Source organism: Plecotus auritus (assembly GCF_963455305.1).
Source record: "Plecotus auritus genome assembly, chromosome: 6".
NCBI classification, from domain to species: Eukaryota; Metazoa; Chordata; class Mammalia; order Chiroptera; family Vespertilionidae; genus Plecotus; species Plecotus auritus.
The window spans coordinates 94,008,123-94,033,346 of NC_137773.1; the positions used below are offsets into that span (position 1 = coordinate 94,008,123).

The 25,224-nt window shown below is 42.8% G+C and overlaps 1 protein-coding gene across 2 annotated transcripts in view; it reads right to left on the reverse strand.

The window, feature by feature from the left end:
• Positions 1 to 13,555: 13,555 nt before the first annotated feature.
• Positions 13,556 to 25,224, reverse strand: part of LOC308249718 (uncharacterized protein) — a 49,885-nt gene continuing 38,216 nt past the window's right edge. For both annotated transcript variants that reach the window (XM_080671467.1, XM_080671468.1), the window contains exons 2-4: positions 20,306 to 20,432; positions 20,053 to 20,113; positions 13,556 to 18,584 (exon numbers count right to left, since the gene is read on the reverse strand). In XM_080671467.1, coding sequence (XP_080527593.1) covers positions 16,934 to 18,584; positions 20,053 to 20,113; positions 20,306 to 20,432 — 1,839 coding nt within the window. In that variant the 3' untranslated portion in view covers positions 13,556 to 16,933. The remainder of the gene's footprint in view (positions 18,585 to 20,052; positions 20,114 to 20,305; positions 20,433 to 25,224) is intronic.

The window sequence follows — 25,224 nt, forward strand, 5'->3', positions numbered from 1 at the left end:
TGTGGGTCTTTTGGGGTTGATCATGCTTGGGACTCTCTGTACTTGTGTAACTTTTTTCTTTCCCATATCTGTGAAGTTTTCTGTCATTATTTCTTCAAATAGATTTTCTAATCCTTGCTGCTCTTCTTGTCCTTCTGGCAGCCCTATTATATGTATGTTACTTTGTTTCATGTTGTCCCAAAGCTCCCTTAGGCTTTCCTCCTGCTTTTTAATTTTTTTCTCCAATTGCTGTTCAGATTGAGCTTGTTTCTGTACCTGATCTTCTAACTCACTAATTCGGTCCTCTGCTTCTTCTAGTCTACTGTTGAAACTTTCCATGGTGTTTTTGATTGTAGCTATATCACTTTTCATTTCTTCCTGATTCTTGCATAGGTTGTTAATTTTCTCACCCATCCGATGTATAAATTCCATGACCATTACTCTGAACTCCTTTTCAGTCATGTTGCATGCTTCAATTTCACTAATTTCCTTTCTTGGCGACTCCTCATTTTCTTTCCTCTGGGGATTGTGTCGTCTCCCCATTCTGACTATCACCAGAAGGTTCAAGCTTCAAGTTGCGTGGACCTGGGCCGTGTGCTGTGGGAACTTCGCACCACCCGAGTGTCACTGAAGTGCTCCGACACTAGGACGTGTGGCTGCCGTGGGTTGGTGGGAACCAGGCTTGCCCAGGGTCAGTGTTCCCAGCGTTCAGTGTGGTCTTGTGTGCACACTTAGAGTCAGGGACCCCGCCTGCACTGCGCTGTTGGCGTGTGCCGAAAATGAGTCCCCTAGCGCGTGCCAGGAGTCAGAGTTTCCCTGTGTCTGCACCAAGAATCGAGTATCAGAGTCTCTGTTGCCTCGTGCGGCTTCTCGCTGAGAAGCATGGGCTCCGTGTGCGCATGCACCAAGAATTGGAGTCACTGGCTCTTAGTGTGAATGCGCTGTGGGTCAGTGATCCCAGGCACACAGGGTAAGAAACAGAGTCAAGTCGGTGGTGCTCAGTGCTGCCTCTTGCTGGGAGAATGTGGGTCCCGGTCACCATGGGAGACTGGGTTGCACAATAGCTCTGTGGCGTGCCTGCGCTGCAGAAAACAGACTTCCGTGTGCGCTTGCCCAGAATCAAAGTCAGGTGGCACTGCCGCCCTGCGTGGGCTTCGGGTTTGGTCGCCCGATTGCGTCGCGGGGAGCAGATTCCAGTCTCTCAAATTCCAGTAGCAGCGCTGCAGTCCGCGCGCGCTCTCTCAAGCTCGAATTCCCGGTAGGGGGTCTATCAGTTACTATGGCGCTATCCGAGAGCCTGCAAGGAGGGGGATAGGCTCTTTGACTCACAGAAATCTGCTGCCGGGAAGTCTGGATTCTTGTTGTCTGTTGGTCTGAACCTGTGGTCGCAGTTCTCTGTCCCCAGTGGCTGCAGGGTCCTGGTTTGTGTCTGAGATCAGGATCCTAGTCTCAAGCAGCTCTGTTTCTCAAGATGGCGTGGTCTCCGTGCCCGCACCGGCCGCCCAGAAGTGTCCGCTTTGTGCACGGGGCTCCGTCGTTTAAGACTGCCCGGTTTGGCAGCCCCTTGGAGGACCTGCAGAATCTAACTGTCCCTAGCTCATACACACACACACCACACACTCTCCTCTGTGGGTTCCTCACTCTCTCACACTCTCTCCCTCCCTGCTTTCCTGCCGGTCTCCATCTTCGACCCTCTGAAATTTTTTTTTTGAGGGTGATAGAATTTATGACCCAGAAAGGTCTCCAGACTTGAGCTGACCCTAGACCTGAGGCCTTGCAGAAAGGTCACTGCCTGGATCCTTACATCAGACTCTATACTGTTCACACCCGCCTCATTGTCCACCACACCACACACTCAGTGAACCAGACACACCTGGGGCCTCCTAGGCCTGGCCCTGAAGAGAGGAATCTGGGAGGTCCTGGGGGAGGAAGTGGATTCAGAAGTAGGTCCCAAAGTGGGGACTGGGACAGGTGGATATTGGAGTTGCAGACTTCCCAGGAGGCAGAGACAGAGTCTGGCCTGCCCTCGTTCTGGTGTGCTCTGGGGCCAATTTTGGAAGGAGACCTTGTGATGAAATAGGAGGTTTAGTGTAGGTGTTTCTCTCTTTTCCACATCCAGCGCGGAAAGAGAGTGGGTCCAGTTCCTGAGTAGAGGAGCTGGGGATTGAGAAATAAAGGAAAGAAAGAGACCTGACACGAAGATAGAAGGAAAAAGCTGGGAGCTGGGTGGAACCGCTGCCACCTCTGATGGAGAGGCAGGGACCCAGAGCCCACGCAGCAAGTTTATTTTATACCCCCAAATACCAGGGGGTTTCACCAGAATTTAGGATTAAAGGAGCTTATTTGCATTCTTGAGTAGGCCCGAGCATTCCTGGTGCTTGACTGGATTTACACATCAAAGCCCCCCCCCACCACCCACACCTGGACAAAGGTAAGAAGTCAGTACTGATAACACCTCCGCCTTTTTGGGGAAGCATGTTCCCAGGGTGTGACTCTGCCTGTCACCCTGAGTTTAGCTGACAATAATTAAAGAAATGCCCATGTGCCTTCCCAGGGGGCCCTCTACAGTTTAGAGTAAAAAGGAAGTGACTTGGTGTGCAGGCCCCTTGAAGGCTCATTGAGGCCACGGAGGGCTTAACCCTTGTCAAGAGGGCAGAGTTTAATTGGGGAAGGTCTGAGCTCAGCTGGGAAGGGGATGGCTGAACCAATAAGGAGGTGGGGCTGGACCCCGGGAAAAGGTGGTGTCAGGTGGGGGCGGGTTCCACCTGCAGCCCATGAGAGACCAGCATTGCACCTTCTCCCCAAGTTGGATGTGCCTTCAGAAAATATTTCTAAGGCCTCTTTGGGGCAGGATTGGGGGGTTGGAGAGGATAGGCATGGGCCTAGGCCAGCTAGGAACCTCTGGGGGGTGTGTTCCCTCTATTCCCACTTTGCTGGGAGTTTTTTTTTTTTAAATTTCTTTATTGATTAAGGTATCACATATTTGTGCTCATCCCCCCATTTCCATCCCAAACCCCTCCCCACTCATGCCCCCACACCCCTGTTGTCTGTGACCACTGGTTAGGCTTACATGCATGCATACAAGTCCTTTGGTTGATCTCTCTCCCTTACCCCGACCCTCCCCTATCTTCCCTGAGGTTTGACAGTCTGATCGATGCTTCCCTGTCTCCGGGTCTGTTTTTGTTCATCAGTTTATGTTGTTCATTATTTCCCCTAGATGGGTGAGATCATGTGATACTAGAAATACACTTATAAGAACCGAAAATGAGACAAGCAATAATGGTTATGCTGAGAGGCAAATGAATCAGTCTGTAGTGAGTTTCTTTCTGAGCCAACAGTTCTTTTGAGTCCCAATTTCAATGTCAAACAGTTCCTTATGTGTACATGTCAGCAATGATATTTCAGTTCTGGATGGTGGACAAATGGTGGTAATGCAGGTCCGACCCTCTCTGGTTTGGTCCTGGGCAACCTGCAGCGATGCACAGCTGCTGACTGCTAGTATGGCAAGGCGTCGTCAGCGTCCTCCATCTCTGGACTATTTCTCTTCTGTCTTCATGGCTGGAGCAATTCCTCTCTGTTGTAGGAATCCACATGGTCTTGGAGCTGTTTTCTGAAAATATACAAACATATTCTCGACCAAAAGTTAATAAAGGGATCTTTTCTATTGCTGAGAGTTTTTTTTTTTAATATATTTTATTGATTTTTTACAGAGAGGAAGGGAGAGGGAGTTAGAAACATCGATGAGAGAGAAACATTGATCAGCTGCTTCCTGCACACCTCCTACTGGGGATGTGCCCGCAACCAAGGTACGTGCCCTTGACCGGAATCAAACCTGGGACCCTTCAGTCCGCAGGCTGACGCTCTATCCACTGAGCCAAACCGGTTTCGGCTGCTGAGAGTTTTTATCATAAACTAGTAGCCCTGCGCACGAACCTGTGCGCCAGTAGGTTGCTGCCACCTTCCTGTAGCTCTCCGCCCGCTGCCCCACCCTCCTGTAGCTCCCCCTACCCGCCTCTCATAGCTTGCTGCCCTGCCCCCTCCTGTAGCTCTCTGCCTCCCACTTGCTTGCTGCCCTGCCCTCCTGTAGCTCCCCCTGGCCCCTCCTCCCCGCCTCATAGCTTACTGCCCTGCCCCCGCTGTAGCTCTCCGAAGCCCACTTGTAGTTCGCTGCCCCACCCTCCTGCAGATCCGTGATCTGGTGGTTCCCTGTTGGTCGTTATGCCTCAGGGCGTAACGGATAATTAGCACATTCCTCTCTTATTATATAGGATAGCTGCTGGACTTTATCAAATGCTTGTTCTGCATCTGTTGATATGATCATGTGTTGTTTTTTAAAAAAAATTTAAATTCTTTATTGTTTAAAGTATTACATAAGTCTCCTTTTTCCCCCATTGACCTCTCACCGGCTGTCCCCACCCTACCCTCCAGCACATGCACTCACCCCCCACTGTCTGTGTCCATTGGTTATGCTCATATGCATGCACACAAGTCCTTTGGTTGATCTCTTACATAATCAGACTTTGAACAAGGCTGATTCTTAAATTTTTTTTTTTTAATATATTTTATTGATATTTTACAGAGAGGAAGGGAGAGGGATAGAGAGCTAGAAACATCGATGAGAGAGAAACATCGATCAGCTGCCTCCTGCACACTCCCCACTGGGGATGTGCCCGCAACCAAGGTACATGCCCTTGACCGGAATCGAACCCGGGACCCTTCAGTCCGCAGGCCGATGCTCTATCCACTGAGCCAAACCGGTTTCGGCAAGATTCTTAAATTTTTATCAAAATGTGAAGGGCCAACAATAATTAGGATATGTCTAAAGAAGCTAGGAGAGGAGACATGTCCTGTCATATATCAGAATTTATGATGAGCCCTAGCTGGTTTGGCTCAGTGGATAGAGCGTCAGCTTGCGGACTGAAGGGTCCCAGGTTCGATTCCAGTCAAGGGCACATGCCTGGGTTTCGGGCTTGATCCCCATTAAGGGACGCACAGGAGGCAGCCAATCAATGATTCTCTCTCATCATTGATGTTTCTATCTCTTTTTCCCTCTCGCTTCCTCTTTGAAATCAATAAAGATATATTAAAAAAAAAAAGAATTTATGATGAAATTACAGCAATTAAGATCATGTGGCCCTAGCCGGTTTGGCTCAGTGGATAGAGTGTTGGCCTGCAGACTGAAGGGTTCTAGGTTCGATTCTGGTCAAGGGCACATGCCTGGGTTGTGGGCTTGATCCCCAGTAGGGGGCGTGCAGGAGGCAGCTGATCAATGATTCTCTCATTGGTGTTTCTATCTCTCTTCCTCTCTAAAATCAATAAAAATATATTAAAAAAAAAAGATCATGTGGCCCTAGCTGGTTTGGCTCAGTGGATAGACCGTCTGCCTGTGGACTGAAGGGTCCCAGGCTCGATTCCAGTCAAGGGCATGTACCTTGGTTGCGGGTACATCCCCAGTAGGGGGTGTGCAGGAGGTGGCTGATTGATGTTTCTCTCTCATTGATGTTTCTGACTCTATCCCTCTTCCTTCATCTCTGTAAAAAAATCAATAAAATATATTTTAAAAAAAGATCATGTGGTTTTTAACCTTTAATTTGTGTATGTGGTATATCACATTTATGTTTTGTGGATATTGTGCCAACCTTGCACCCCCATAATAAATCCCACTTGATCATGGTGTATAATCTTTTAATTAAAAAATACATTTTTTTGATTTCAGAGATGAAGGGAGAGAGAAACATCAATGATGAGAGAGAATCATTGATCGGCTGCCTCCTACATGCCCCACATGGGATGGAGCCTGCAACTGGGCATGTGCCCTGACCGGGAATTGAATGGTGAACTCCTGGTTCATAGACCTACATTCAACCACTGAGGATATTTTTCCATTGATTTTTAGAGAGAGTGGAAGAGAGGGAAAGACAGAAACATTGATATGAGAGAAACACATTGATTGGTTGCCTCCTGCACTCACCCTGACCAGGGCCCTGGGCTGGGGAGGAGCCTGCAAACGAAGTATGTGCCCTTGACTAGAATCGAACCTGGGACCCTTAGTTCTGCAGGTCAATACTCTATCCACTGAGCCAAACTGTCTAGGGTGGAATTTATCCATCTCCTCCAGGTTGTCCAATTTGTTGGCGTTTGGTTGTTCACAATATTTTCTTACAATCCTTTGTATTTCTTTGGTATCAGTTGTTACTGCTCTTTCATATCTGATTTTATTTGGGGCCTCACTCTTTTTTTCTTGATGAGTTTGGTTAAAGGTTTGCCAATCTTGTTTATCTTTTCAAAGAACCAGCTCTTGGTTTCATTGATCTTTTGTATTGCTTTTTAGTCTATATTTCATTTATTTCTGTTCTGATCTTTATTATTTCCTTCCTTCTACTCACTGTGGGCTTTGTTTGTTCTTTTTCAAGTTCCTTTAAGTATAAAATTACATTGTTTATTTGAGCTTTTTCTTGTTTCTTGAGGTAGGCCTGTAAGGCTATGAAGTTTCCTCTTAGGACTGCTTTCCCTCTGTCCGACAGATTTTGGGTTGTTGTGTTCATCGGTTTCAAGGTATTTTTTGATTGCTTCTTTGATCTCCTTGTTAACCCATTCATTGTTTAGTAACATATTGTTCAGTGTCCACGTCTTTGTGCTTTTCAGTTTTCTTCTTGTGATTGATTTCAAGTTTCATAGCATTATCGTCAGAGAAAGGTGCTTGATATGATTTCAATTTTAAATTTACTGAGACTTGTTTTGTGTCCTAACATATGGTCTATCCTAGAAAAAATTCCATGTGCATTTGAAAAGAATGCATAGTCTTCTGCTTTGGGATGGATTGCTCTGAAGATATCAATTAAATCCATTTGACCCAGTGTGTCATTTAAGGCCACCATCTCCTTGTTGATTTTTCTGTCTGGAAGATACACTGAGTGGCCAGATTATGATGATCTCTGAACTCATAATAATCTGGCCACTCAATGTAGACTGACCACAGAATTGGGATTTTAAAATAAGGTTTTTCCATGTATAAGAACTGCATTGTGGGTAGTTAGAAAGAAGCAGAGGACTTACTAGCCAGAGGCTGGGGGCCACTATCTCCTGGTCCCTTGACATATCAAGATTTGCAAGCTTTCCCTTATACATAAGTACACTGAGTGGCCAGATTATTATGCGTTCAGAGATCATAATAATCTGGCCACTCAGTGTATATACACTGATGTCAATGGGGTGTTAAAATCTCCTACTAGAACTGTATTACTGTCAGTCTCTCCCTTTATGTTCATCAAAATTTGCTTTACATATTTAGGTGCTCCTATGTTGGGTGCATAAATGTTTACAAGGGTCATATCCTCTTGTTGGATTGGTTCCTTTATCATTATGTACTGACTAGAGGCCCAATGCATGAAATTCGTGCAATAGTAGGCCTTCCTTCCTCTGGCTGCCGGCACCGTCTTCCCTCTGGCACAGGGGTGGGCAAACTTTTTGACTCGAGGGCCATAATGGGTTCTTAAACTGGACCGGAGGGCCGGAACAAAAGCATGGATGGAGTGTTTGTGTGAAGTAATATAAATTCAAAGTAAAGGAGCGGAGGGGAGAGCAAGAGAACCCTCCGCTCTTTCGGCTCCGCGGGCCGGATAGAACAGCCGAACGGGCCGGATCCGGCCCACGGGCCCTAGTTTGCCCACGGCTGCTCTGGCACCTGGGACCTGGGCTTCCCTCCGTCCACTGCAGGCACCTGGGACCCAGGCAGCTCCGGCTTTGTCTGGAAGGTCATCCGGAAGGACATCTGGTCTAATTAGTGTATTATGCTTTTATTATTACAGATAAATACACTATAGCCTTGGTTTTAAAGTCTATTTATTTCAGATATATATATTGCTATTCCAGCTTTTTTTTCTTTCCATTTGCATGAAATATATTTTCCATCCCTTTACTTTTAGTCTGTTTGTATCGTTCGTTCTGAGGTGGGTCTCTTGAAGACAGTATATATGTGGGTTTTGTTTTCTTAGCCATTTACATTTCCTAGTAAAGTGACTATTGATCCTCGCTGTCTGTTAGTCTCAGTCACTTATTGAGTCTCTGGCTGTAGTCCTCAGCAGGGCATAAGCTGGATAGGGTGGGGCAAGAGAGATTCCAATGGGTGGGACTATTGCTTCCCCCAGGCTAATACTGCAGATGGGAAAGCTCTGTCTGAGAAAGATGGCTTCTGTAGTATGGGGGAATGACTCAGCACAGAGATTTGGCTGTCCTTCAGCTTGCTTCCCAGAGCCATGAACCCCAGACTCTCCTCACGCAGCTGTGGTCCACCCTGCCCTCACTCTACCAGAACCCAAGATGAGTGACTGCAAACGAAATTTTGTGTTGGCCCTTCAAGAGGGTGCATGTGTTTCTAGCCATCTCTCACTGGCAGACAGAAACCCCTCTGCTATTTACAGCCAGATGTTATGTGGCTAACTTTCCCAGTTCTGGTGCTCTGAGCTGGGGCGCCCAGCTTAGAGTTTAGACCCCAGACTCCCTAGGGGACCCCTCCACAGATGAGGGAATTCGTGCACAAGTGAGGTCCCTCTGGAACTTCAGGTGCTGTCTGTGGGAGCCTGGCCAGCCCTCTCGTACTTCCGCCGTTCCTACCAGTCTCAATGTGGCCTTCTCTTTAAGTACTTGGTTATAAGGCTTCTTTCTAGCTAGTCTTCAATTGGTTATTCAGGATGATTTTTCTATATTTTAGTTGTAATTCCAGTTGGGTTCTGGGAGAAGGTCAGTGCAGCTTCCACCTATTCCACCACCATCTTGGAATCCCTAAAATTTTGGACAGTACCCAGTAGAGGTGGTTGCAGGCCTTTAAAACAGAGATGGCATTATTCTAAGCTATATGAGTTTGGTATGGCCTGCATTCATTCATTCATTCATTCATTCATTCATTAATTTATTTAATAAATCTTTATTGTTCAGATTATTACAGGTGTTCCTCTTTTTTTCCCCCCATAGCTCCCCTCCACCTGATTCCCCACCCCACCCCATGCCCTTACCCCCCCTCAATTGTCTTTGTCCATAGGTGTAAGATTTTTGTCCAATCTCTTCCCGCACCCCTCACACCCCCTTCCACCTGAGAATTGTCAGTCCACTCCCTTTCTATGTCCCTGATTCTATTATATTCCCCAGTCCATTCTGTTCTTCAGATTTTTTATTCACTTGATTTTTAGATTCACTTGTTGTTAGGTATGTATTTGATGTCATTTTGTTGTTCATAATTTATCATTACCTTTTTCTTCTTCTTCCTCTTCTTAAAGAATATCCTTCAGCATTTCATGTAATCCTGGTTTGGTAGTGATGAACTCCTTTAGCTTTTTCTTGTCTGTGAAGCTCTTTATCTGACCTTCAACTCTGAATGATAGCTTTGCTGGGTAGAGTAATCTTGGTTGTAGGTTCTTACTGTTCATCACTTTGAATATTTCTTGCCACTCCCTTCTGGCCTGCATAGTTTCTGCTGAGAAATCAGCTGACAGTCGTATGGGTGCTCCCTTGTAGGTAACTAACTGTTTTTCTCTTGCTGCTTTCAAGATTCTCTCTTTGTCTTTTGCCCTTGGCATTTTAATTATGATGTGTCTTGGTGTGGTCCTCTTTGGATTCCTCTTGTATGGGGTTCTGTGTGCTTCCTGAACTTGTAAGTCTATTTCTTTCACCAGGTAGGGAAAGTTTTGTCATTATTTCTTCTAATAGGTTTTCAATATTTTGCTCTCTCTCTTCTTCTGGCACCCCCAAAATTCGGATGTTGGTACGCTTAAAGTTGTCCCAGAGGCTCCTTACACTATCTTCATATTTTTGGATTCTTTTTTCTTTTTGTTTTTCTGGTTGGGTGTTTTTTGTTTCCTCATATTTCAGATCTTTGGTTTGATTCTTGGGGTACGTTGATCTACAGTTGAGTTTCTGTATATTCTTTATTTCAGACATTGTATGCTTAATTTCTGACTGGTCCTTTTCCATTTTTTTGGCTTTCTCATTAAGATCCTTAAAGGTCTCACTAAGTTTCTCAGAGGTTTTTAGAAGATTCTTGAGAAACCTTATAAATGTGGTTCTGAACTCTATGTCGTCCAGTAGTTTGCTTTCCTCCATTTCTTTCATTCGTGACATGTTTCTTTGTCTCCCCATTTTGGCTGCTTCCCTGTGTTGATGGAGTGACTTTGTGTGGTAGGTGACCTATAGGAGCCAGTAGCTCAGCCTCCCCAATAACCTGAGGAGGACGCTCTTGGTACACCCCTTTGTGGGCTGAGTGCAAAGTCTTGGTGTAGTTAAGCCTTGATTGCTGTTGGTACACTGGGAGGAATTGACCTCCAGGCCAATTGGCTGTGAGGACCCGCTGTGTCTATAATGGAAGAACTGCTGCGCTGGAGACACGCTTATGGTACAGGACTTGTTTCAGTGGGGCTTTGGTGCTCACTGAGTCTGCCTCTTGAATGTGTCACTTATGGATGTGAGGAGTTGAAATCTGGTGTCTCACACTGACCACTAGGTACACTGGCTTCTGGATCTCCAATGGGGTGCAGGTCAGCTACTGTCTGAGGCCACCCAGCAGGAGCTACAGCGAGAACGACAGTTTTCTTCTCTTTGCTTGGGGTTTGGAGGTTTTGGAGCTGTCTGACCTGGGCTGCAAGTTTGCTAGGTTAAGCTGCGATAGGGCAGGCCATTCATATGCTAAAGCCGCTGCTTGGAGCTTGGGTGGGTTTGTAGGTTGTGCGGGGCGGGGTCTCAGGGCATCACTAGGCTGGGGCGTGGCAAACAGCGATGGCTGCCAGTTAGCCAGCTCTCTGTCTCCGACCTGTCCCTGCGCCCCGCGCCCCAGCGCAGTAAACAATTATTCCTGTGCGCAGCTCTGCAAGCAAGCCACCCTCACTTTCCGACCCCACGGCAGACAGTCCAGCTTCTCCCCGTAGGAGTTTGGGTCCTCCGCGTCTCCCCAGAAACTGGAGTTCAGAGTAATTGGGAGCTTGTCTCCCTTCGGGTTGAAAAAAGCTACGCCTGCCGCCAGCCCGGATGGCACGCCTCCGTACCTCAGCTTTTCAGTGCTTGTGCACGTCTCAATGCTCTTTTCTCTTTCCTTCTAGTTGTAGAACTTCCACTCAGCCAGCTTTCCCATGGTTCTGGGTGATAGACGTTTTGTCTTAGTTGTAGTTTTGAAATTGTTTTGTGAGGCAGCAGTTTAGGTGTTTACCTACGCCTCCATCTTGGACCCTCTCCTGTTATGGCCTGCATTTAACTTTCATTTGTAAGACGAGTTGAATGATTGGAAGGAGGCAAAACAACTGAGACCAATAATTATGAAATCACATAATCTATTCCATGCATAGCAAACATCACTGGAAAAGTGGGTGAACTTTGGATTTCCTTTGCTCTTTAATAAAACACAAAGCTGGCAATATCCACCATCCCCCTTCCATAATAAGTGCTGGAAGTCTAAGAATATGGAAATGAGTTCTGTGAACAGCAAAATGGACTTTGGAACTTTGTGGGCCATTGAAACAAAAAGCTTCCAGTTCTCCTCTTATGAAAGACATGAAAAGTCTCATTTTGAGGTTGTCAAACATACCTCTTTTCCATTAAATAAGGTATTACTCAAGATTATGCACTCACTGTCTGCAGCTTACCTTAACCATTCCTCTAAACTTCTGTAGACCATTTTGGCGTTTTAACCAGAAAATTACATTGGACTTGAGTATCACTCGACTCACAGGAAAACCCATGATGGGTTACAACTGTGCGGACGACCAGAACCCTTCCCTCGCTCAGTCTGTGTAGCAGCAAAATGATAATGGAAACAAAAAAGGCAAATACCTGTGGCCCAAAGCAATAGGAAGTCTTGTCTCAGATTACCCATGTCTAAACTTGTGATTACTATTACATGCAATAAAACTTTTATTAATTAAAAAAATTGATTTCAGAGAGGAAGGGCAAGGGAGAGAGAGAGAAACATCAATGATGAGAATCATTGATTGGCTGCCTCCTGCATGCCCCACAGTGCAACCCAGGCATGTGTCATGACCGGGAATAGAACTATGATCTCCTGGTTCATAGGTTTACGCTCAACCACTGAGCCACTCCGGCTGGGCATGCAATAAAACTTTTAACCACATCTATACCTTTATTGGAACCATTACTGTTAATCACAGCCATCAACTGCCTGTATTGCTCCCCATGCTGATATCTGCACTGGAGTAATTCCTCCTCAGTGTTTAAAATTAATTAGATGGTGGAAGTAAAAATGATCAACAAGGACATCCTCATTCACTGAGGCCCTGACCCTTCATAGAGAAGAGAGACACACACATATCCAGCCATCTATGACCTCACAAGATACTGTTTACTTTTTTTCAAAGCCTTTATTTCCTTCTTATATACCCAAAGTGTTGGCATACAATGCTGTATTAGTTTCAGATGTACAATATTTATATAGCTTACAATGTGATCACCACATTAAGCCTAATAATCATATATCACCATGCAAATTTATCATATTAACTATATTTCCCTTATCTTCTTTTCACCCATTCCCCCACTTCTCTCCTATCAAACATCAGTTTAATCTTTTTTTTTTTTTAGATTCAACATGTAAGTGAAACCATATATTTATCTCTTTGATTTATATCACTTAGCATAATACCCTCTACGTCAGCTGTGGGCAAACTACGGCCCACGGGCCGGATCCGGCCCGTTCGGCTGTTCTATCTGGCCCACGGAGCTGAAAGAGCGGAGGGTTCTCTTGCTCTCCCCTCTGCTCCTTTACTTTGAATTTATATTACTTCACACAAACACTCCATCCATACTTTTGTTCCGGCCCTCCGGTCCAGTTTAAGAACCCATTGTGGCCCTCGAGTCAAAAAGTTTGCCCACCCCTGCTCTAGGTCCATTGTTGTTGCAAATGGCAAGATTTCATTCATTTTCATTGGTAATATTCCATTGTATATATGCACCACTTCTTTATCCATTCATTTATCAAATGGACACTTAGTTTCCATGTCTTGACTATTATAGAGGCCCAGTGCACAAATTCGTGCATAGGTGGGGTCCCTCGGGATTGGGCTGAAACCCACAGTCCAACACTGCCTACAGCTCCTACCTGCTGCTCCCGCTCATCCTGGCCCCACTGTGCCTGCCATGGGCTCACACCCAATCAATCTCAATCAGGAGAGGCTCAAGCTCTTGCCAGCCATGAGCCCTGTGTCTGGTGCCCTCCCATGGGGAGTGGCCTGCAGGATCGGGCTGAAACCGCTCTCTGACATCCCCTGAGGGGTCCCAGATTGTGAGGGCACAGGCCAGGCTGAGGGACCCCACTGGTGCACGATCAGGCCAGGGAGGGGCTGTGGGGGGCTCCAGGGCATGTTTGGCCCATCTCGCTCAGTCCCAATTGGTTGGATCCCAGCAGCAAGCTAACCTACCAGTTGGAGCATCTGCCCCTGGTGGTCAGTGCACATCATAGCGAGTGGTTGAGCAGCCTTAGCATATAATTAGCATATTATGCTTTGGTTGTTTTGCCATTTGGTCTATTTGCATTTTACCCTTTTATTATATAGGATAATGCTGCAATTAACATAGGGTCCATATATATATATTTTTTGAGTGTTTTCATTTTCTTCATATATCCAGAAGTGGGATTGCTGGATCATATGAGTTTCATTTTAGTTTTTGGAGGAATCTCTATACTGTTTTCCATAGTGGCTTTACAAAAAATGGTGGGTATTTTGAATCTAGTGCCTGACAGGAGAGGAACATTAAAAAACTGCATCAAGACCATAGTTTCTGAGCAAAAAAGGCTCAAATGGAATAGGAACCTTACCTTTCTCTCTTGCTAGGTTTGTTCTGACAATTTATCTGAATCCAAAGGGTCAGTTGATATTATAAAGTTTGCTAAAGAGCAAGCAACTTTATACATTTTAACTGAGGTACTTTATATAAGTGTCCCATATACCATAGGTAATATTCCCATGTTTAGGTAAGAATATGATTATCAAAGACAGAATTTAGTTTTCCTCCTCACAATATCCAATACACAGGAACATTTCCCTTCCTGGAATACCTATCCCATCACTTACCACAAACCCAAACTGCGTAAGATTTCTCACTGATGCAGTCCATTTATCATTTATGGTCATCCTTATCACAATTCATTACACCGTTTTCTTTAGTATAGATGTGATCCTACAGTTTTTGGCAAGAAGGCACCAACAAAACCATGATTTAAGGTTTTATTGAAGATTTAATGAGAGGTTAGTTTAATCACGAACATTTTTAACTATAGGAAAATAAACTTGCCTGAGGAAAAAATACATGATAACACTGATTTAAAATGTATGATTAAGTTGACAAAAATCACAAAATTGATCTAAAAATCCACAATTGCAATGGGATGTTTTATTATTATTTTTTTAAAATATATTTTATTGATTTTTTACAGAGAGAAAGGAAGAGTGATAGATAGTCAGAAACATCGATGAGAGAGAAACATCGATCAGCTGCCTCTTGCACACCTCCTACTGGGGATGTGCCCGCAACCAAGTTACATGCCCTTGACCGGAATCGAACCTGGGACCCTTCAATCCGCAGGCTGACGCTCTATCCACTGAGCCAAACCGGTTTTGGCGCAATGGGATGTTTTATTAATATATGTTGTCAGTAAGTGTAACATATATGTTAGTACATAAGCTGTTTGAAACAATTGAAAACATTTCTAAGAACATCTATAGAAGCATTTGTTTGATAAAAAACAACATAGTTTTAAATCACATACAAACATAATTGAAAATGTCCTAAGGACTTATGTTCAGCTGTGAGTAACTGGAAATATCCACAATCTGCCTGATGTGAGAAAGGTGGTAGTTCTCACATGGAAGGACTGAGTCAGAGCAGTCACTGCACACTGCAGCAGGGGAAGACTCCATGTAGTTCTTTTTGACAGCACCTCTGTAGCTGTCTTGGTGGAATCAGGAACACATAGTCACTAGCAATATTAACAGAATGAGTTGTTTACTTTGCAATTTAGACCTTATACAAGTACAGTCTAGAGAAGTCAGCGTTTCAGCGAACATTCTCAAACACAACAGTCTGAATTTGTTTTTTGGTGGACACTTGAAGGCTTGTAGAAAAAGCCAAAAGGACAGATCTTTGCTATGGATCTTGTGGAGGCATCTGTGGAAACCTACAGTTCTGAGAAACTGGAAGTCATGTAGTTGCTGGTGGCATTGAGGACACTCTTGACTGGCAGGACAAATAATGACAATGGGTTGGAAGCAGGTATATATGAAACGTCTATGCATCTGTCTCTCTGTGCTCTATGGTTCAAAAACAGGCCTTCTGAATCTCATGCAAATGAGGTTATTAGTGAATTTTAACATGAAAGCATAAAAAGAACAGGAAATGTTCTAGAAAATATAGGGCACAACCTTACTCATGTTGACATAACACATTTCAGGAGAGCTATCTCCAATTCTACATTTTATTGTCATGTCACAGGTATCTTTTTTTATGTGTGTGGAAAATATAAAAGCTTATTGGTCTACCTAAGATAATGTTATTATGAAAAATGAATCAGAGTTTAAGTGTTAAAAATACATAGGAAAGTAGCTAGAAATGTAATTTTAATCTCACAGACTTGAAACACTGCGAGCAGTAACCACTTTATGTTCACTGTTGTATTTCTAGTGTCCAGCTCAGGCACATAGTAGGTACTCAATATGAATAGAGGGATGGCGATGCCACTGGTTGACTTGAATGATAGCAAATAATCATTCTAATTGTATTATGGGCAAACAATACCTTAAATAGTGACATCAGAGTATCATAGGAGGATTTATTGGAGGGGAAAATGTAGCTTTGGTGCAAATATATTGTAGCTGTGAATTTAAATATAAAATATACTTGTAATCATCTTAAGATTATTCTGTAAATTTGAAGCTGATGTTAATACAGGTAGCTCTTCTTCTTTGTTTTTGTTAATCCTCATCCAAGGACATTGTTCCACTGATTTTTAGGGAGAGTGGAAGAGAGAGGGAAAGACAGAAAAACATTGATGTGAGAGAAACATATTGATTTGTTGCCTCCTGCACGAGGCGACCAGGGCCTGGGCCTGGGAGGAGCCTGCAACCAAGGTACATGCCCTTGACTGGAATTGAACCTGGGACCCTTTGGTCTACAGGCCAATGCTCATTCACTGAGCCAAATTGGCTACAGCCAGGAAGCTCTTAATGTGAAGTCTGCTTTCCAAATCACAGTCAGAGGGAATGACAGAGTGCAGGGAAAGATGTAAATAGTAATTCAAGTGATATTATAGTCTTTAATAAACTTTGCATATTTACAAATTTATGCCAACTATCCTTTAGTAAGGAAAATTAGTAAGGCTCTTTTGATGAAAGAAAAGTTTTTCTCCTAAGAAAAGAGGAATATTTACTATGGTTAAGAAATATCCAGTACTTGCCACGTAAGCCAATCGGAAAACCCTAACAAATACCAACGTGTCACTATTCCCCTTAACTTACAGAGTTAGGTTTTTGTATAAAAATTAATCCTACTAGTATGTAGTACAATTATATTTCAACTCACCCATGGATCCAACAAACTTTAAAATGGAAAAACAAAAAGTTTATAAGCTGATTTAAGAAAAACTACCTACTAAAAGCTTATACTGTTGCTTAAAGAATACTTACAGAATTGTCTGTACTAATTGCTCATTTGCAAAAGTAACACACCCAGAGACTGAGTTTCATAGTCCAGAGAATGAATTTCAGGATGAGTCTCTGATAAAGAAAATGTATTTTTAGCTTTGAAACATTTCTTTCATGTCACTGGAGTATTATATGTGAATTAATTTGCATCAGGCCTTCCCACATAACTTACATTTATAGCTATTTCTCTCCAGTGGAGTTTTCACATAACTTTGAGTGTATTTGTAAAGAGCGAAGACCTTCCTGCATTTATCAGTTATAATTTATCCAGTGTGCATTCTCATGACATGTTTATGTAAGGATGTGGGCCAATTGAATGCTTTCCCACAATGCTTACACTGAAGAAGTTTCTCTCCAGTGTGAATTCTTTCATGGCTTCTAAATGAACTGGGTCGACTAAAGGCTTTCCCACATTCTTCACATTTATACGGTTTTTCCCCAGTGTGCACTCTCATGTGACCTCGGAAGGTTGTGCGATAAATGAAAGCTTTCCCACATTCTTTACATTCATAGGGTTTCTCTCCAGTGTGAGTTCTTTCATGTACTTGAACATAACTTGAACAACTGAAGGCTTTACCACATATTTTACATTCATAAGGTTTCTCTCCAGTGTGAGTTCTTTCATGTATTCGAAATGAACTGGGACAGTTGAATGCTTTCCCACAGTCCTTACATTTATAAGGGCCATCTCCAGTGTGTGTCATCATGTGTCTTCGAAAGCTTGTGAGAGACACAAATGCTTTCCCACATTCCTCACATTTATAGGGTTTCTCTCCAGTGTGAGTTCTTTCATGTATTTGCAAACCTAGAGCAGAACTGAAGGTTTTCCTACACTGTTTACATTCATAGGGTTTCTCGGCACTGTGAGTTCTTTCATGTCTTCGAAAGGAAGTGGAACAACTAAGGGCTTTACCACATAGCTTACATATATAGGGTTTCTCTCCAGTGTGAGTTCTCACATGGACTTGAAAAGTAGTGAGCCAATGGAAAGCTTTTCCACACTCCTTACATTGGTAGGGTTTCTCTCCAGTGTGAGTTCTTTCATGTGTTCGAAAAGAACTGGAACAACTGAAGGCTCTACCACATTGTTTACATTTGTAGGGTTTTTCTCCAGTGTGAGATCTTTCATGTATTCGATATGAACTGGGACAATTGAATGCTTTCCCACAGTCCTTACATTTATAACGTCCATTTCCAGTATGTGTTATCATGTGTCTTTGAAAGCTTCCAAGAGAAATAAAGGCTTTCCCACATTCCTTACAGTCATAGGGTTTCTCTCCAGTATGAGTTCTTTCATGTTTTCGAAGAGAACTGGGACAACTGAAGGCTTTACTACACTTTTTACATTCATAGGGTTTTTCTCCAGTGTGAGTTCTTTCATGACTTCGATAGGAACTGGAACAACTGAGGGCTTTACCACATTGCTTACATTCATAGGGTTTCTCTCCTGTGTGAGTTCTTTCATGTGTTTGGAAGGTTTGATGATACCTAAAGGCTTTTCCACATTGTTTACATTGATAGGGTTTCTCTCCCGTGTGAGTCCGTTCATGTTTGCGAACAGATTGACGATACCTAAAGGATTTCCCACATTCCTTACATTTATATGATTTCTCTACACTGTGATTTCTTTCATGTTTTTGGAAAGGTTGAAGATAACTGAAGGCTTTCCCACATATCTTACATTTGTAAGGTTTCTTTCCATATTCCTGATACTTGCATGATTTGGGTGCAGTGTGAGATCTCATGTGTCTGTTAAGGGATGAACGACTCATGAAGACTTTTCCACACACACTGCACTCCCATGGTTTTACTTTAGAAGTTTTGTTGTTCAGATTAAGATTTGAAATACGGTTGAAGTTTTCTCCACATTGACTACCTTCTTTACTTTCACAGAGTCTTTCTACCATATGATGTCTATAAAAAAACCAGGAGTACATGATTAGTGATTTCTTTATTAATTTACATTTATTCACAAATATTAGAATTATGTTTTTACAATTCATAGGGAAAGAGTAGGTTTTCTGCCCTGTCTGAATTGTTTGAAACTGAATATAATCAATGCTCTTAAAGAAGGTTTGACCTATTATTAAAATAGTACTATTCATATATGGAGTTTCTGAATACTGTTTCCAAGTAAACTATTTTGGAAACACTGAACATCTTATGTCACAATTTAGAAAACATTCTTGGTAAAATTTTTCTAAAATTAAATAAATTTAAAGCTATGTCTGTTTTTATTAATTATTATTTCAATTACAGTTTACATATATTATTATTTTGTATTAGTGTCATGTGTACAGCATAGTGGTTGTCCCCTTGATATTTCATACATAGCTATTACAAAACTATTGGCCACATTTCCTATGTTATACCTTACATCCTTATGACTATTTTGTAACTACCAATTTGTACTTCTTTTTAAAAAAAATATATTTTATTGATTTTTTACAGAGAAGAAAGGGGAGGGAGAGTTAGAAACATCAATGAGAGAGAAACATCAATCAGCTGCCTCCTGCACACCCCCTACTGAGGATGTGCCTGCAACCAAGGTACATGCCCTTGACCAGAATCAAACCTGGGACCCTTGAGTCCACAGGCCAATGCTCTATCCACTGAGCCAAACCGGTTAGGGCTAATTTGTACTTCTTAATCCCTTCACCTTTTTCACCCAGCCCCCAACCCCACTCTGATCTTACAACCACCAGTCTGTTCTCTGTATCTATGAGTATGTTTCTATTTTGTTTATTTTGTTCTTTAGATTCCACATATAAGTGGAATCATATTGTATTTGTCTTTCTCTGTGTGACTTATTTCCATTAGTATAATACCCTCTAGGGCAGAGGTGGGCAAACTTTTTGACTCGAGGGCCACAATGGGTTCTTAAACTGGACCGGAGGGCCGGAACAAAAGCATGGATGGAGTGTTTGTGTGAACTAATATAAATTCAAAGTAAAGGAGCGGAGGGGAGAGCAAGAGAACCAGATAGAACAGCCGGATCCGGCCCGCGGGCCGTAGTTTGCCCACGGCTGCTCTAGGGCCATCTGTTGCTAGTGATAAGATTTCATTCTTTTTTTATGTCTGAGTAGTATTGCACTGTATATATGTACAATGTTTTTATCCACTTGTGCACTGATAGGCGCTTGGGTTGCTTCCATATCTTTCCTATTGTAAAGAGTGCTGTAATGAGCATGGGAGTGCATATAGTATTTTGAATTAATGTTTTGGGTTTCCTAAGATATATACTCAGAAGTGGAGTCACTGGGTCATAAGGCAATTCCATTTTTAATTTTTTGAGGAGTGTCTTTAAATTTTGTTTTTAAATTTTCATGACGTACGAAGATCCCCTTGTGGGACACTGATTTCTATTGTGAATATAACTTACCTTAGATTTCTTTCCTGATTTTTGTACTGATCGTCAATATTATGGTCTTCCAATTTTCTTCCTGAAATGCAGACCCAGAAAATTAAAAAAGTTACAGAAGAATTATTACATTGCAGGTCTGTGATGAGCTCTGACTATGCCTGGTTTGTTTACAAAAGTGTTCTCTTCCCCATTCCAAATCAGAGAACAATGCTGAGAGACAAGAAACATCTGTTCTCTAAGTTGCTAAATGAAGGAATGTTGACACCCTTACCTATTGAGGCCAGGTTCTTCAAGGTTTCCCGCATCACATCTCTGTAGAGTTTCTTCTGTGAAGGATCCAGCAGAGCCCACTCTTCCAGGGTAAAGTTTACAGCCACATCTTCAAAGGCCACTGAATCCTAAAGCATCCCACATATGTATTGATAAGAAGTTCACATATGTTGTGATACCAAAATATTCTAGAAAAATGGTGGCAGAGTAGGAGGATGCTACATGGACATGCTCCCAAGAACAAGCTGGAATTACAACTGAAATATGGAAAGGCTTCCTGAATAATCAATGAAAAACTCAAAGGAGAGAACCCTGATACCCAAGGACCAAAGGTGGAGACCACATAGAGACTGGTAGGAAGGGCAGAGGCACAAAAGGGCTGGATGGGCAACCACAGGCGGCAACTGAAGTCCCAGAGAGATATCTCAGTTGGGGGGGGGTGCCACTGAGAACTCTGGGGTCTAATCCACAAGCTGGAGCACCAAACTCTGGGGTCTAATCCACAGCAGAGAGCACCAAACTGAGGAGGGTACCCACATAACAACTAGCTGTGAAAAGTGTCTGCCAGGGAGTGGCAGCTGAAAGTTCGGGCACCCTCTTAAAGGGCCAATGCACAAAAATTCCCTGTGGAGCCATCCACCTTGTGCTCTGGCAGGAGGAGGGAAAAATGGACTGGAGCTGTGAGAGCAGAACCCAGGACTGGGGACTCAGGAGATAGAGCTCAGAAGGCAGAAAGCCCAAGTTTCCTGGGCTGAGTCATTCCCTCACACAGCAGAGGACATCTTTCCCACACAGACATCTGCCTTGCCTGAGGGGAAGACAGTGGACACAGCCTACTGAAAAACACCTTGCCTTGAGGCCACTTAAAGAGATTAAAAATAACAATTAGCCTCCAGGCAGAAGCAACTGCCCCACCCTGTTGAAAAAACTCACCACACCCGAGGACGATTGCCTGGGGGCAATTCAAGTCAGAATTCTATTAGTCTGTAGACAGAGGCAGTCTCTGGAGGCTTTGAGTCTTTGCCTGATCCAATTAGTCAGAAAGAGCCTTTAACATTGTCCTGCACTAGGGATTGAGAGGTATAGAGGATCTACCTAAAGCATAGTCACAAACCCAAACAGACAACCAAAATGAGGAAACAACAAAACAACCCCCAAATGAAAGAACTAGCAAATTCTCCAGGAGAAGAGATAAATGAAGCAGAGATAAGAAATTTATCTGAAACTGAGTTCAGAGTAATGATGTTAAAAATGCTCAACAGTATGAAAAAAGATATAGTAGCTATGAAAAAAGAACAGTCTGAGATAAAGAATGACATAACACAAATAAAGAACACATTGTAAGGAATACACAGCAGATTAGGGGGAGCTGAGGATTGAATCAGTGAATTAGAAGACAGAGTTGAAAATATCACTCAATTAGAGAACCAAAAAGAAAAAAACAATTAAAAAATAGGAGGACAGCTTAAGGGAGCTGTGGGACAATGTGAAACGTAACAATATTAGAATAGTGGTTGTGCCAGAAGAGGCTGAAAGGAAGAAAGGAATAGAAAAGGTGTTTGAAGAAATAATGGTAGAAAACTTCCCTAACCTGGCAAAGGAAAAACTCACACAAGTTCAGGAGGTACAGGGAACCCCAAACAAGAAGAACCCAAACAGACCCACGCCCAGACACATAATTAAAATGCCAAAAATTAAAAACAAAGAGAGAATCTTAAAGGCAGTAAAAGAAAAGAAAATTGTTACCTACAAAGGAGTTCCCATAAGGCTGACCCTGATTTCTCATCAGAAACTCTATAGGCCAGAAGGGAATGGCATGAACTACTCAAGGTTATGGAAAGCAAGGATCTGAGACCAAGATTACTATATCCAGCAAGGCTATCACTCAAAATAGACAGTCAAATAAAGAGCTTCCCAGACAAAAAAAAGGATAAAGGAGCTCATCACCACCAAGCCAGAATTACAAGAAATGCTAAAGGGATTGCTGTAAGGGATTTCTGAGAATAAGAAAGAGAGAGAGAAACCTAGCGATACAGAATTAAAATAGCAATAAATAAATACCTCTCAATAATAACCCTAAATGTAAATGGATTAAATAATCAAAAGGTGTAGGATTGCTGAATGGATACAAAAACATGACCCAACTCCATGCTGTCTACAAGAGACCACCTCAAAACAAAACACACACACAGGATGAAAGTGAAGGAATGGAAAAAAATTTTCCATGCAAATGGAAAAGAAAAAAAAAAAAGCTGGAGTAGCAATATTCATATCCGAAAAAGTAGACTTTAAAAGCATCATGCTAGGCAAAATAAGCCAGCTGGAGAAAGATATCATATGATCTCCCTCATTTGTGGAATATAATGAAAAACATAAACTGATGAACAAAAATAGAGCCAGAGGGGTGGAAAATATTCTAGAATATAACAGAAGTAATCCTGTTACTTGCAGATTTTTAATATTTCCTACAACTTTTGTGATAGCATACTATGCTAGTACAGTTTTGGTGATATTATTATACTTAAAATCCTTTTATTCTTGAAATATTAATGTTTACTGCATGTAATATTATATGTAAGATCATTTTTCTTGAATAATTGGTGTTTATTGCATGTAACATCATATTTAAAAATCATTTTTCTTCAGATATTAATGTTTATTGCCTGTAACATTATTATATTTAAGATGCTTTTTTTTTTGAAAAAAATTCTATGACTTGGTCACCAGAATTCATATTCTCTATACATAAACCACTTCCTCCTTACTTAATAGCATCTTCAATCGAGGAGAAACCAAGATGGCGGCATAGGTAAACACCCGAACTTGCTGCCTTGCACAACCACTTCAAAACTACAACTAAAAGACAAACGGACATAATCCAGAACCACAGGAAGGCTGGCTAAGTGGAAATTCTACAACTAGAAGGGAAGAGAAAAGCACACTGAGACTCAGAGGAGCTGCGGAAGTAAAGTGCAGAGGTACGGAGGCGCGCGTGCACACGCAGAGAGGGCTGGCAACTGAGTACGCGGCTGGCTTTTTCAATCTGCAGGGAGACACAAGCTCCCAACTGCTCTGAACTCCGGTTCTGGGTGAGACTCTGGGGACCCAGACTCATATGGGGAGAAACTGGACTGTCTGGCATCAGGTGGAACTCGAGGGCGGCTTTCTCTCAGAGGTGCTTGCAGCGATTACCAAGGGACACTGAGACCCACAGGCCTCTTAGGGCGGGGCTGACAGGAAGCCATTGCTGTTTTCTCTGCCCTGAGACTCCATCCCACCCCAGCTGTGCGCAGAGGCTTTTGCATATGAATGGCCTGGTCCTTTGAAATCTAAACTTACTTAACAAACTGCAGCTGAGTCAGAGAGACCCAGAACATCCAAAAGAAGGCCCAAGGCCGCACAGCAGCTTGCATTGCTTCACAGCTGGGCCTCATCTGGGCACCTCCAAAACCCAAACAAAGAAGAGGAATCTGCAGATCTCTCTGAGCTCCTGCTGGGTGGCCTCAGGCAGAGGCTAAATTAGCACCTCTTTGGAGATCCAAGAGCCAGTGTACCCAGGGGTCAGAGTGGGACCATCCAGATTACAACTCCTCATATCCATAAGGGACACACTCCAGGGGCAGACTCAGTGAGCACCAAAGCCCCACTGAAGCAAGTCTTGCCCCATAAGGGTGTCTCCAGCACAGAAGTTCTCCCATGGTAGACACAGCTGATCCTCACAGCCAATTGGCCTGGAGGTCAATTCCTCCCAGTGATACCAACAGCAATCAAGGCTTAACTACAACAAGACTGTGCACACAGCCCACAAAGGGGTGCACCAAGAGTGTCCACCTCAGGTAACTGGGGAGGCTGAGCTTCTGGGCCCTATAGGACACCTAGCACACAAAGCCATTCTATCAACACAGGGAAGCAGCCGAAATGTGGAGACAAAGAAACAGGTCACAAATGACAGAAATGGAGGAAAGCAAACGACTGGATATAGAGTTCAAAACCACAGTTATAAGGTTTTTCAAGAATTTTCTAGAAAAGGCCGATAAATTTAGAGAGACCCTCGAGGATATGAAAAAGGACCAACTAGAAATTGAGCATACACTGACTGAAATAAAGAATAATATACAGAGATCCAACAGCAGACTAGAGGAATGCAAAAATCAAGTCAAAGATTTGAAATACAAAGAAGCAAAAAAACACCCAACCAGAAAAGCAGAAAGGAAAAATTCCAAAAATATGAAGATAGTGTAAGTAGCCTCTGGGACAACTTCAAGCGTACCAACATCCGAATTGTGGGGGTGCCAGAGAAGAGAGAGAGCAAGATATTGAAAACCTATTTGAAGAAATAATGACAGAAAACTTCCCCCACCTGGTGAAAGAAATAGACTTACAAGTCCAGGAAGTGCACAGAACCCCAAAGAAAAGGAATCCAAAGAGGACCACACTAAGACACATCATAATTAAAATGCCAAGAGCAAAAGACAAAGAGAGAATATTAAAAGCAGCAAGAAAAAAAGAGTTACCTGCAAGGGCGCACCCATACAATTGTCAGCTGATTTCTCAACAGAAACTATGTAGGCCAGAAGGGAGTGGCAAGAAATACTCAAAGTGATGAATAGCAAGAACCTACAACCAAGATTACTCTACCCAGCAAAGCTATCATTCAGAATTGAAGGTCAGATAAAGAGCTTCACAGATAAGAAAAAGCTAAAGGACTTCATCACTGCCAAACCAGTATTATATGAAATGCTGAAAGGTATTCTTTAAGAAAAGAAGAAGAAAAAGGTAAAAATAAAAATTATGAACAACAAATACATATCTATCAAGTGAATGTAAAAATCAAGTGAATAAAAAATCTGATGAACAGAATAATCTGGTGAATATAATAGAATCAGGGGCATAGGAAGGAGTGTACTGACAATCCTCTGG